The sequence below is a fragment of the Erpetoichthys calabaricus genome, chromosome 16, assembly GCF_900747795.2.
Source record: "Erpetoichthys calabaricus chromosome 16, fErpCal1.3, whole genome shotgun sequence".
Taxonomy (NCBI): Eukaryota; Metazoa; Chordata; class Cladistia; order Polypteriformes; family Polypteridae; genus Erpetoichthys; species Erpetoichthys calabaricus.
Genome location: NC_041409.2, coordinates 95940250 through 95955115, shown reverse-complemented (window position 1 = coordinate 95955115; position 14866 = coordinate 95940250). Strand labels below are relative to the sequence as shown.

Below are 14866 nucleotides of genomic sequence, written 5' to 3'. Positions count from 1 at the left end.
GAATGATAATATGGTATGTATGGGGTATTCTAGCTAACTGGAGTTAGAGACTTGGAGTAAAATCTAAGGGCTGCAGTGGAGCAGAGCCATTTATTGGGCCAGTGGAGAGTCCACAAGAGCAGCTAAAATCTTTAATAAGTGGTAATGACGTCCTAAGACACCACACTTCTTACAGCTACACGACAACAACAGAAATCTAAGTGATAAAAAAGAACAAGGCCGAGAGACCAGACAGATGCTGTTAAAGTTCACTGTGAACAATAGGCAGTAACAGAGAAAATCAAACTCTGGGCAAGTAAGTTTTACTTACACTGTATAGAAACACTATGGAGTGCATTCATTGTTAAATGTATAAGTGATGCCACCATAAAGTGGCAGACTAAAAATCAGACTGTGTTTTCGAGCTTTGATTCAACAGAATATTTCAAATAATAGCACAAATAGAAACAGCATGGACCCAAATGATGGGACCCTAAACCTAATATTTTTCAACACAATCTTTAGAGGCAATCACTGAAAACAAATGATTCCTGGAGCTCTAATGAATGACCAAGTACGGCGGTTCAGAGTAGGAGTTTATGATCTTTCAAAGGTGGATGGGACGGGTGGGTTTTGTTGGTCCGAATGCCCAGTTTTCAACAAAATTGCTCTAATGTTCATGGAGGCGCAAGTTCTGAATATGGTCTGAGTCATTACTGCTGTCTCTTGTAACATAGTAAGAAAATCAGTGTTGGGTTGTTTCCTGCAAAGAGCTAGTGTGACAAATGAAGAGAGCAGTTCAAAAATATTTTACTTAAATTTTTAAATGAATAAAGTATCCTAACCTACCACTAAAAAATGTAGGTAATAATGGATATGCAACTTAATGAGGACGAGCACTCAAACACAAATGTATTGCTGATAAGGCAGGCATCCAGAGCTCTGTAGTAGTCTCATTGTACATAAGAAGCCACTTGGCTATCACTAAACCTCTCGTGGTTTCTCTTTCTTTTATTTATTAAATTCTGGTGCTTATTTTATTGCTTGCATTTTCCCATTTTACTCAAGAAGGAGATGAAAGCCCAACATTCATAATACGTGAAGCATGAAGCACACCTCCCTCTTTGTGCTTCTCTTTATTTTCTCATTCTTCTGTTTCAGATTATACTTTTTGTTTGTTTTTTAGGCCTGATTTTGGTGATGACCTCAGCCCTGGATAGCGGTAAGTGAAAGAGCTCCTCAGTCTTTAATGTCCCTTCCATCTGTCTTTAAATTTGTGGCTTTGTCCTTTTCAGACATTTTAGTCAGCTCTTCAAACTGAAACGTCACGTCGCTCTCCTTATATCCCCTTTCACTAGAGTGAGATCAACTATGAAACTAATAAAGTTTAAGCTTCAGGGACTCTAATCCCGGTGGGGCTCCAGAAGCAAAATTAGTGCACATTGCTTAAAAGTCTTGGTGGTCTACTGTATGAGAGGGGTTTTTTAAAAAATAGCAATATTAATTATATAAATGTAATTCAGTTCAGAAATTGTAATCAAAATCTGAGATGTTCTGGTTATATTTAAAAAAAAAACATTATGAAGGTCTGCCATGGAACAGCTGCAGTGAAGAAGATAACAGTGGTTACCCAGACCCCATTGCTGGTCTATGAAGGGCCCCCCCCCCTTAGAAGTTCAAGCTTCAGGGCCCCAAAATGTAGGTCTGCCAGTGCCTTTCACACTGTTATAATAGTTCGACTAACAATTCCCAAAGGCAGCGCCAGGGAAAGACTCGACCAGGCAGAACCATACAACAACAATACCAACATTTAGTTCTATTGCATAATTTCATATAAGGAATGTAGCTCAAAGTGCTTTGAACGTCAAAGAGAAAGTTACAAGAAAAGAAAAAAAATTAGGTAAGAATAGTAATGAATAAGTAACAGAAAAAAAATCCATATGATTTATAAAACATAGATACATAATTAGTAGGGTAGCATCATTATCTACAATATCATGATAAAAGTCTCTAAAGATGAGTCTGGTGATAAGATCAGACGGCCGGGAGGACAGAAAAAAAAATCAAAAAATAACAAACTCTCATTAAGCTGGAGAAAAAAAACAAAATCTGCAGGGGTCCAATGGGGGCCAAAAGACCACCAGCTCCCACTGGCATTCTGCGTAACATAAATGTGCTTAAGTCGTTCTTTATAGTTATTTTTTAGGCTTCATCTTAGCAGATTTGATGCAGTGGGTCTTGTGACAAGTTCCGGTATCTGCTTTCCTTCAGAAATCACAAGCAACTGATCAGGCGGTGCTGGCATAGAACAGCATATTACTAGGACAGCATTTTTCCATTTAAGGATCATTGAAAAAGTTAGACCTTTTGTAGGACAGCAAGATGCGAAGAAAGGAATTCATGCTTTTGCTTTTAGTCGGTTAGATTACTATAATGTGAATTTCCCCTTGGGATTAATAAAGTATCTATCTATCTATCTATCAGATAGATAGATAGATAGTGTAGTTGGCAGGATCTATCTATCTATCTATCTATCTATCTATCTATCTATCTATCTATCTATCTATCTATCTAATGCACTCCTGACTGGTTTCAGTTCGTTTAGAAGGCAGCATAAAAAATCTTAGCCAGAAAAAGATAATCTGAGCACATCACACCAGATGTAGCATCGTTACTTTGGTTACCCGTCAATTGACTTTAACCCTTAAACTGCCACATACTTGGAGGTTAATGCACCCCTGGACACCAAATACTTTTTTGCTGCACTTTTTAAGTAAACATCACAATTCACCAAGAAAAAGTGAAATTTTAATGGAACACAATATTTTTTCAGCAGCATCACAATTACTGCAACACTAATCATTTTACACACTGCTAATGAACTGTAAAAACTATAAAAAAAAACTACTGGAACAATATATACAAGGTGCAACTGACACCATTGATCAAATTCAGTAAATCATCGAGCCAACTGCGCTTGAACTGGCTGCACATAAGCATGTAAGCGGCTGAATCCCAGGGGCAGTGATGTTGCAGTGCTGCAGGGAGCACCAGTGGTCATGAGCTGGGTGCTCAGCAAATGTACGGCATTGACTGATCAGCTCCAGCGTGCTGGCAAATTGCACTGGGAACCGACTTTAGCCAGTTTTGGGGTTCAATGAATGTACGTCGCCCAATATACTTGGCTGCAGCGTGCTGGTGAATTGCATTGGGAACCAACTACAGCCAGTTCCGCTGGTTTAAAGGTTGGGTTGTGTCGGGGCCACTTTTGTGGAACACCGGAGCTCATCTCGATTGGGCTCTGTGGTCTCCGCTGGAGGAGCTGCATAGAGCTGCACGGCTTAACGAGCCCGTCTGGGCGGGAGTGAAGCCACATCCGGAAGTGCACCTGGAAGTAGGTCAACCAGCACCTGCAGCACTTCTGGGTGGGCTATAAGAGGAGCCTGCAGCCACTACTCAGGGAGCCAGAGTCGGGAGGAGAAGGACGAAGCTGCCTGGGAGGAGAAAGAGTGTGATTTGGGATGACTTTTCTTTGTGTGTTTTGGGGACTGTGTAGGGCCTGTGGGACACAGGGAAGTCGTGTCCCACGGCTGAAGAAAAAAAAAATAATAATAATAATTCATTACATTTATATAGTGCATTTCTCAGTACTCAAACCCACAATCTTCTACAGTCTCCTTACTGCAAAGCAGCAGCACTACCAAATAGTTTGTTTATTTTACCCGTACCTCTGGTGTCAGTCTGTGTCAGGTTGGCACCAATAAAGCACCTTTGCCACGATATATTGTTGAATATTTGTCTGTCCTCGTGTATATTTATATCTATCATTTACAATATATCCGTGTTTGATTTTACATATCTGTTTACTGTTTTCTGGTTATTTCGTCGTGTCGGGAAAAATAAGACAATCTGTGAGGAGTACGGCTTGTTACTAGGTCAAGGAGCCTCAGGTTATCTAAGGAATAGTCTTGGTAGAGTAGTGGTCGGTCTGGGTAAGTGGTCGGCCATTACAAAATGACACCTGGTGTTACAAGTTGCATCCTTTTATTCTGGATGGATGGAAGAGGCGGAGTTTGAGGTGAAGCTGTAGGTCGGGGTGGCAGAAGTGCCAGGCTTGTTCCCGTTACTGTTCCTCCATACTAGAGAGGAAAGTGAAGACCCGGAACAAACATTTCATCGCTTTAGTACCCCACCGGCTAAACAGTCCATGTAAAAGACTGACAAGTCCTGCTGCTTCGACAACACCTACTGGAATACTTGGTCCTAACAGACAGAAACTAATTATATTGGACACATAAATAGAAAACAAGGCCTAGTAAAGAGAAATATCTGTCTTGTTATTGTTGGGAATTATCCCCAGAAATGGAGTAACAATCTGACATCAAGGAACACTTCACAGATGTTCATTTCAGAAGGTCAAAACAGAACTGGTTGTAACAGTGAAACAAAGTCTCTGCAGATGAGATATAGTGCTTAGCACAACAGAAATGTTTAACAAAACTAAAAAAAAAAATTGTACAGTTATTAACTATTTTTTGTTAGCATCATTTCTGAGTGTAATTGTAGTCCCCAAACACATGTCACACTCAGTGACTGAACTTTGCTATCCCAGCAGCTGCAAAATTTTGGAAGGCTTGAAGAAATGCCGCTACAATGTGATGCTGCCGATGGAAACAAGACAAGCCATTCAACCAACAGAGACAGGGGTTCAACTCGCGTATGGTTAGGTCCAGAAAGGCGCAGGTTTATTGTTTTATCTTTATATGCTTGTATTTTTTTGAGTTCTATGCTTGATCTTCTCATCCTTGACTTTATTTTTGTGAGCAAAGATGTGCTTTTAGTTAATTTCACCTCCTTGGTGTTTGTCTGACTGTGAATGGCTGTCACTAACACCTCTTCCGCTCTGAATACTTAACAATTAGAGTCATTTTCTGAAAAGTGGTTGAAGAATTTACTTGACTGCGGTGGGTTGGCACCCTGCCCAGGATTGGTTCCTGCCTTGTGCCCTGTGTTGGCTGGGATTGGCTCCAGCAGACCCCGGTGACCCTGTGTTCGGATTCAGCGGGTTGGACAATGGATGGATGGATGAATTTACTTGATGTGAGAGAGCATGATTGGTTCTTGATTTTGTTTTTTTGTTTTTAGAACTTTTTAATAGTTCTTATTGAAATTGTATATGACTTTTGAATTTTTTGCAAAAGTACTGTGTGTCTGTTTGGCCGGTTGTTCAGTTTTTATCTTAAGACCAACCATTGTTTATGTTTCTGTGTACACTGGTGACACACTGACTCTGGAATGCAGTATTGATGGGAAATTTACTGACTGGACATATCGCTTTTACAGAGGAGATGACAGAAACTGGGGGAGTAAAATTAAAGCAACCAATGAGAACACTTTCACCATCAAATCTGTGACTCAGTCTGACAGTGGAGTGTACCGCTGTGATGTCTACAGAGGCAATCCTATTTATGTCTTACAGTCCAGGAACAATCCTGTCACACTGACTGTCCAGGGTAAGTGTGTGACTACAGGAAGATCAGTAGGCAGCAGTGACCACTTGGTGTGTAGCACAGAAAGGACAACACAGGGGCTTCTCTCTCTAACTAACCCCTTTTAGGCTTTAGAGGAGAGAAGCTAACTTTGATGACCGCTTGAAAGTTGTTTTATCAGTTCATCCAAGCTTTCAGAGTAGAGAACCTCTGCAAACTGACACACATCCTACTCTCCCCTGCATTCTGATCTTTAATTTTGTGTTAGCTGAGAGGATCACAGCAGGTCTAGGGAATCCAATCTTTCACAATCTGAGTTTGTCCCATCCATCCATCCATCCATCCATCTATTATCCAACCTGCTATATCCTAACTACAGGGTCACAGGGGTCTGCTGGAGCCAATCCCAGCCAACACAGGGTGCAAGGCAGGAAGTAAACCCTGGGCAGGGTGCCAGCCCACCGCAGGGCACACACACACACACACACACACACACACAAACCAAGCACACACTAGGGACAATCCACCTAACCTGCATGTCTTTGGACTGTGGGAGGAAACCGGAGTACCCGGAGGAAACCCATGCAGACATGGGGAGAACTTGCAAACTCCACGCAGGGAGGACCCGGAAAGCAAACCCAGGTCTCCTTACTGTGAGGCAGCAGCGCTACCACTGCACCACCGTGCCGCCCTCTTTATTTATTCTGCATTTATATGCTTTTTGTTTTTTTTTTCGCAATCTGTTCCTCTGTTTTGTGGTGTTATTTGGTCAACATCATTGAAAAATTGCAAATTCAAAGAAAACATGAAAATCATTCCCCATAGGAGAATTTTACTGTTCAAAGGTTGATATTAGATGGCTTATGAGACTTAAAGTTTCATTTAAGAATCAACATTGTCACAAATAGTCTTCATAAAATTCCTTAAGAGAAATAGCTTTAGACAAAAGGGACACGAGATACAACTGAGGCAAATTAGATATATTTTGTGAGCTCTCTTTCTAGTCTTACTTTAATCGCTTTCAAGGCTTCTTATTTTGTACTTATTATTGGAGTGATGTCTTTATCTTGGGCGTCTTACAACTTCTGAGATACAATCGAATACATTTATTGTGTTTTTCCAGTTGGAGCAGAGGTAAATAAAGTGACTTGCTTGTGGTCACACAGGTGTCAGTAGTGGGATTTCAGCCCACGACCTCAGGGAATGAAGTTCAAAGTCTTAACCAATGCATCACACTGCCTGCCTTTTCTTCTAAAATGAGTGAATCTAATAGGAGATCAACAATGTAAATTAAAGCAACTACTCACTTGGATGAACAGTCTGTAGGACAGACATCAAAAAAGCTTAGATGTAGTGCTGATCTTCATTGTTCCTATTCGATTCAGAATGATTATTTATGTATTTTGACTCTGCCTGGTGTGGTCAAAAATATTGGGATGCCAACCCAGTCTTCCCCATTTAATAAACTTTCATGAAACAAACAAAAAAAAATTTCCAAAATGCATGCATCTACAAAAGCAACAAAAATGCACAGCAAACAAGCTGGTTCTTTGTCTTTAATCATTTGAGTTCCTTTTGATCCAGTTGTTCTAATACTGACCACCTCCACCCAGTAGCGGGGGTTTTTAAAAGAATTGCCTAGAAGGGGTGGACAATTGCCTTTACTGGCCATTTTCTCAGTATTACTGAGGGAAAAAGAAGTGGAGAAGGATAGCAAGAGTGCCCCCTCTTGGCCCAGGGTGGCAATTCCTGCTTCAGATGCATTCTGAGAGTGATCCATGTAGTTCATTTGACTTCTTGTTGTAGCTGTATGAACATCATCATGTCCAAATGCATTCAAAACAACTGGTAATTGTGAGTCCAGATTATAACATTTTGAAAATTTTACTGATGTCAATGTAATGCTGAAATTATATTATGTCTAATTTATGTCAAAAATAAAAATCCACTACTGACTGTGATTGGCACATAGTCGTACACTGAAGCAATGTAATTCGGTAAGCACCATCATATTCTCAACACAAAACATTCAAAGCTTTTCATGTTTCAATATTAACAAGTTTACTGGAGGTGGGAACCAATATTAAAAATTATGTAATAATATTCATGCTTTTGACATAATTTTGTGTAGCTAATTTGCATTTCTTAAACACAAGTGCACTGAACTCTCGAGCCCAGATCTGTCCAGCAATTGATATGTAGCGTGACAGACACTGCTTTAGTAAACAGTAACAGCTTTAGCTCAAGTTTATCATCTGTCCCTTCTCTCTTTTTGTTTCTACAGAGTTGTTCAGTAAGCCCACCCTGACAGTTGAACCCAGTGCTTCAGTGTGGGAAATGGATAGTGTGAGCTTGAGCTGTCAGTCTGAGAGCAAAGTGACAGGGACACGGCTGACATACAGATTCTACCGAGAAAACAACACTGTGAGTCAAGAAACTTTGGAAAATGTGTTCAGAATTAATGTTGCTTTTAAAGACAATTCTGGGAGTTACTGGTGTGAGGTGGGGTCAGAGGAGAAAAGGACTGAGAAAAAAAGAAGTGACCCAGTGCAAGTGACTGTGAGAGGTGAGTACAGAAGTGTCTTGCATGCCTCTCTCTTTATCAATTTATTCCCTCTGCAATGGCACTGTACATTTGCAAGGAAAAAGTAGGTGAACAAGAACTTGTCTAGGGATGGCTCATAAACACGTAATGTCACCTTCATGTAACTCACCAGTAAGTACAGGACCAAAAGTAGCACTGAGTAAAATAAAAATGATGTCAAGTGAGACCGACAATCCGCTAAGTAAAGTACATCTGTTTACACTTGCATTAACATTCATCATGAACAGTTGGGGTAGCAGACAAGATCTCTGTTCAAGGAGGTCTACACCAGGAATCTTCTTTAATTCTTTACTTCTTTGGTCTGGTTATGGATGTGTTGAGTCAAAAGACCTGTCCCCTTGTGCAGGCTTTTTGTGTTGTGTAGCACCAAAAAAGAAGAAAAAATACTGGAAGTTGGAAGAATGGAGAAGGGCATTGGAAGATAGAAGACTGAAGATAAGTAAGAAGAAGACTAGAATATCTGAGGTGTAATGATGATCAGGATTCAGAACTTAGCTGGCAGGGAAAGATACTGAAAAGAGTGGATCAATTTAAACATCTAGGATCAGTGGTAGCCCAAGACAGAGAATTACATTTAGAGATAACCCAAAGAGTGCAGTGTGGAAGGAACAATTAAAAGAAAGTCCACGAGTATTGTGTAATTGAAGAATTAAGGTGAACGTTAAAGGTAAGCATTTTAATACAGCGATAAGACCAGCAATGATATATGGAGCTGAGATAGATAGATAGATAGATATGTGGGCAGTAAAGGGAGCACAGGAGAAGGAGTTAGATGTTGAAGAAATGAGAATGTTGAGATGGATGTGCTGAATAATCAAAAAGGACAGAAGAAGAAATGAGACAATTAGGGGCACAACAAAAGTGGAAGAGACAGCTGAGAATGTGGATTGAAGTAAAATGGACATAAGATGAGGAGAGACAATGAATTTTTGGACAAAAGAGTGATGGGATTGGAAGTCCAGGGGAAGTGAAAGTGAGGGAGGCCAGAATGGAGGTGGATGGATAAAGTCAAAGAAGATCTGAAGGAAAAGGGCTTGACTGGCGAGGAGGTGCAGGACTGAGCTGTTTGGAGAAGGTTGATCAAGCACAGCAAAACCACATAAAAGTGGAAAGAGATGAAAGGGAAGAAGAAAAACTTTTGGTTTTTTTTGAGTCTTTTGCCACATTTTTTTAGGATAAGATGATACAGAGGTGGCACCATCACGTTAGTCTTATAGGTTCTGTGGAGTATCTTATAGATACTAAGACATTGAACACTGAAATGTTTCTAATTTTGTGTTAGTGCTCATTTTAAAGGTGCTATATGGTATCATGATTAACTAATGGAATTAATGATGGAATGAAGCATGTACCTGAAAGGGAAATTATTCACATGATGAAACAAGTAGCAGAATTTGTGTTTATGTCTGCATGTCAGCCTGTCATTCTGATCTGTTCTTGCCTGCAGAAAACCCAAAGGCAACTCTGACAATAAGGAATGACAGTAAAAATGTGTACATTGGTGATACGGTGACCCTGGACTGCAGCATTGAGGGCAGCTTTACTGACTGGAAATATTTATGGTACAAAAGGAACCTGACAAACTGGGGAAATTGGATTAAAGATGGCACTGGAAACGCTTACACCTTCCAGTCTGCTACCCTCTCTAAAAGTGGAGAATACTGGTGTAGTGCCTACAGAGATGTTCCTCCTCCTCGTCCTCTTAAACTTGGTGGATATGATTCTCCTCGTCGCTCACAGGGCAGCAATGTTGTTACTCTGACTGTTAAAGGTGAGTGTATGACTACAAAAGGGTCAGTAGTGGTCAATCTCTGTCAGGACAGCAAAGGCGGCCCCCATCACTACACAGCTGCTCTTTGTTTTCAGAAGAGAGAACTGCATTTCTTCAAAGATATGGTGGTGTTTTGTATTAATCAGTTTAACACTAGAATCCCTGACGCCTGGGCCACCTTCAGTTCCTTCGTACATCTCCATGAGTATCTTTTGTTTTGCAAATATATGAATCAGCACAAGCAGCCTGCTATCCCACCACCCCCCCGCACCCCCCCCAATCCCCCATCCCCCCACAAGAAGGAGCTGAAGTCAGTTGCAAAATTCTCAGAGCTCAAGTGTGTTTATCTGGGTGTGAGGTGCCTGGAGTTCTATAGGTTAAATAATATATTGTTACTTGGAATACATGCATTTCATGTGTGTTCCGTGTCTAAAATGATCTGTGTAAGTTTAGAATGACAGGAAATGTGAGGCAAGAAATGCTGAACACATACCTAAAACAGAAACCTTTTCCATGTTATACTAATAATGACGTGAAGTGTATAATGTGTGAAGACTTAGTCCGAACATCAAATAAACACATTTATTCAAGAATACAACCAAAGAAAAAAGATCATTCAATTTACATGCATTTCTTCAAAGATATGGTGGTGTTTTTTTATTAATCAGTTTAATCAGATGTCCAAAAGATAGGCATGGGGTCATACCTAGGTTATGAATTGAATCTCCAAGCAAAATGCAAACATACAATAAAAAAATGGTTAAAACAACAATCAAGACACTAGAATCACAACGGGAACCCAGAATGGTGGCTGCTGCAGAGGTACACAAGTACATAATGTTATAGCAATGACACGATTTGAGGTCTCCCTTTTATTTCACATGTTTCTCCTATCATGTGGTTGCTGCTTATGTTGTGAAAACATCCAGATTGGAGAACTAATGGATAAAAAGAAGAGCCAGAAAGGGTCCTACATTGAAATCCTGTCATTTGTCTTCCATATTATCTTCTCCCTCCCCTTTTCCCTTTAGGGGTTGGATCATCTTGTTATTCTCCACAGCTCCATGTTTCTATCTTTTTGTTATTCTCCTTTTTGCAATCCACCCATCTCCTCTTTGGTTTTCCCAGTCGCTTTTTCTCCTTCCCATTTCTATGTTATGGTTATGTACGCTGGCATATAGTTGCATACTCGTTTAGGCCTTTTTTTATTAATGGTTAATTCCCATTATGCTTGTTTAAGGAACCAAATCTGATTTTTGCATTTATTATTACTATTATAAATATTGTTTTCACTTGTTCGAAAATATTTTGTATCATTTTTGTTGCCATTTTGTTTTTCCTGAGTACTGATGTTATTGTGTTACGAACATAATGATGTGACAGTGGTTACCACGGTATGCGATCCCATAGGTTATGTGGTTGACGTCATCAGTACAGTGCACTTCAAGAGTGGTGTTTGGGGGTAGCAAGTGGGGCGACCGGCCCAGGCACCGTGCCTAAGGGGACCCCGCTTTTGAGGTCCGCGTGTCCCGTTCGAGGAGATTTGTCAAGTTATATTCTCCAGTATATATATATATCTCAGATGCTTCTAAGAGGAACCCTTTTAAAATCCGTCTTCAAGGTCAAATTCCGTACATCAGAATCAGAATCAGAATCAGAATCAGAATCAGCTTTATTGGCCAAGTATATGTACACATACAAGGAATTGGACTCCGGTTTTACCTAGTATTGTCCCTGATGCTGTGAGATTGACTTAAGTGTTCATGAGAGTGATGGCCTGAGGAAAGAAACTGTTCACATGTCTGGTAGTTTTGGCGTACAGTGCTCTGTAGCGCCTACCAGAGGGAAGAAGTTGAAAAAGGTTGTAACCAGGGTGTGATGGGTCTGCAATGATGTTTTCTGCCCGTTTCCTGACTCGAGATCTGTATAAGTCTTGAATGGAGGGCAGATCAACACCAATGATTTTTTCTGCAATCCTGACTGTCCGTTGAAGTCTGTTCCTGTCCTGTTTTGTGGCTGAGCCAAACCAGACTGTGATAGATGAACAGAGAACAGACTGGATTACTGCAGAGTAAAATTGGATGAGCAGCTCCTGAGGCAGGTTGAACTTTCTGAGCTGGCGCATCTTTGCAAATATGCCATAGTCCACCTTCATCGCCCGAAAAGGGTCACCAGTATAATCCCTTCCTCCTAAAATAGGTATAGCTCATTAGTTGCTGGGTTCCTGCATATCGAGACTCAGAGTATCCTTGCATTTTGGGTACTTTTCTAGAAGAGGCCCTGCTAATTTCCACATGACACCGCATTGCATTTCGCACTGTCGTTGTATTGTCATGAATTATGAATTGTACTTTTTTATTAGATTATATTGCTATATTTCTGCAGTGGGCTGGCCCCCTGCCCGGGGTTTGTTTCCTGCCTTGCACCCTGCGTTGGCTGGGATTGGCTCCAGCAGACCCTGTGACCCTGTAGTTAGGATATAGCGGGTTGGATAATAGATGGATGGATGTTATATTTTGATAAAGTCCTCGTGTTACATTGCAAAAATTTAGCTAAATACTGTAATGAGAAAATCCAATGTATGTTAACATTATTTTTATTCAATTCACACACAAGTTTATAGAGTCCAGACGTATCGGTAACAGCGTTTGATGTAATCAGCCCCGTGCAGAGGCGTAGGTAGGGTTTTCAGCGCCCGGGGACAACTGAAGATTTTGTGCTCCCTCCTTTTGCATTTAAGAATGGAAAACATTTCATTCTAAAATTTCATAACATCAATTTGGTGCCCCCTGGATGCTGCGCCCGGGGACAGATGTCCCCCCTTGCCCCCCCTAGCTATGCCACTGGCCCCGCGTGGGGTTAGTCAGCCCTAGTTAAGGCCACCTCTGCTGCACTTCGAGCCAGCGAGTCAGATGTGTCACTATCCAAGTTAGCAGATGCTCAAATTAAAACAACCTTTTCACATGTTTTCGTATTATTTTTAAGACTTTCTGGTGCTTGACTTTTAATGTCTATTTCCTTACTTTCCTAACAATCTAATCACCACAGGAATTTGCCCATTTTCCTGAGCGACCTCTTTACTACAAAACATGGTAGAAGAAAAAGGGCAAAAAATTAAACTGAAGTGAATGTGAACTTGACGTATTACTGACTGAGGTAACTTTTTGCAACTTTCGGACCGTGAAGGAAAGAGATAATAAATTGTCCTCCTGGTATCTGCAGCAACCTTTTCCTGTGTTTCATTTCACTTTTTAACAATAAGCTCAACTGAATAGGCTCATTTATGAGAAACATGAAATCAGGGCAAAGACAAAATACTATCTGGCACCATTATGTCTTCTCCTGCTGAGTCACAGACACCCAGAGCCTATTCTGGCAGTACAAGGTGCCAAGCAGTTATCAACACAGGAGTGGCTACTGGTCCATTTGATGGCACACTCACTTTCCCACTAATGTCCACTCATATTCAGCTTGTCAGCTGTCACCAATGTTCCAGACTTGCATGTTTTTGGGATGTAGAAGGAAAACTGAAGCATCCATCGAGAAACGTAGTACTGACATGAGAACTGCATGCAAATTCCACAACAACAAGGTTGCAATTTGAATCGAGACTACTAGAGCTAAGAGGGAGCATCACTAACCACGGTGACAACATGCTGCTCCTTTCCTGGTTCATTTAGTTCAATAAAACTCAAATATACTCAAACGCAGGAAGACAAGCCTGCTGGATGCAACAATTAAATGCTTTTCTATTTTTGTTTAACTGCGATGCTCGCCTGTTGCTAAGCTTTATATTTTGCGGATATTATGAGCTTCAGGGGGAGTCGTGAGAAGCACCTCAGTCTAATATTCTTTTTATCCCCCTCCACCTTCCTGTGTCTTCTACAGACTGGGCAGCCAGACTAAAATGACTGACGATCAGGGTCACCTGCTTCTCCTTATTTTCCTTTCTGTTGTTACACTCACTAATTCTCTTCTTGCCTTCTTTTCAGCTATGAATGTAACTCTGGAACCGTCTCCTAGCAGATCTGTGAAGTTAGGAGACCCCCTTAACCTCACTTGTATATGGAGAAGGAACCAAAGCTCTGACTCAAGACTCACCTTCAGCTTCTTACAAAATAATATGACTGTGGAACACAGCAGGGAGTCTTCAGTGTTGAGCATCACAGGGGTTGAGAAGAGACATGGCGGGAGCTACATGTGTGCTGCAGAATCGCCAGGAGGAGGAAAATCTTACAGCGAAGCCATAGAGATCGAAGTGCAAGGTAGGTCAGAACGTTTATAGAGGGAGAATGTTTAAGCAGCCGCTGTTTCAATATGAAGTGGCACAGTAGCAAAGCTGCATCCCAAATCTAGTATTTTGGGCTTGAACTTGGAGTCAGCATGGTCTAACACTTGTTTTCACTCTACCTCCCCAAAGACATGACAGTTTGGTTAACTGTTGACTCTAAATTAGTCCCAGTCAGAGTGCAAGTATTGTTGAGTGTGCCCTATGATGGATTGATATCTGTCAAGGAGTGTATCCCACCTCACTCTGGCCTTCACAGCCTTGAATAGGATTAGGAGAGTTTAAGAATAACTAACTTACAGGGATAGATCTGCAAGTTATGGACTCACCTAACACTCAGCATGCTATAACTTTCCAAAAATGCTTAATCCGATGCAGGATCACTGGGCTGGGGTTGGCAAGACATCAGACAGATTAGCTACTTTTGGAGACTGCCTCCCCCAAGATGCTAGATGGCAGCTCCCCTGGAGTATAGCGGTACCCTGGGGTATACTATTGTTATCCCACAATTCCCACAGGGCATCCTGGGACTTGGAGTTGTCTATCTCAGCCCTGTTGGGTGCCACCAGGGGGTGCTATGGAAGGACCGGGGGAGTCATGCCTCCCTTATAGCAGCAGAACGAATGTCGAGTCATGAGGATGGAGATCCAGAAGTACTTCCGGGCTGATGAAAAACTTGATCCGGAAGTGCTGGAAAATCACGTAAGAGGAAGAACAGAAGCACTTCTGGGTCA

At 41.2% G+C, this 14866-nt stretch overlaps 1 protein-coding gene across 1 annotated transcript; it reads left to right on the top strand.

Annotated features, from left to right (window-relative positions):
* The first annotated feature begins 523 nt into the window (after positions 1-523).
* LOC127525835 (Fc receptor-like protein 5) lies at positions 524-14401 on the top strand. The gene is made up of 7 exons (XM_051919756.1): positions 524-605; positions 1166-1201; positions 5211-5492; positions 7753-8034; positions 9521-9844; positions 13837-14109; positions 14265-14401. The coding sequence occupies exons 1-7, from the start codon at positions 524-526 to the stop codon at positions 14399-14401; spliced, it is 1416 nt and encodes a 471-aa protein (XP_051775716.1).
* The last annotated feature ends 465 nt before the right edge of the window (positions 14402-14866 follow it).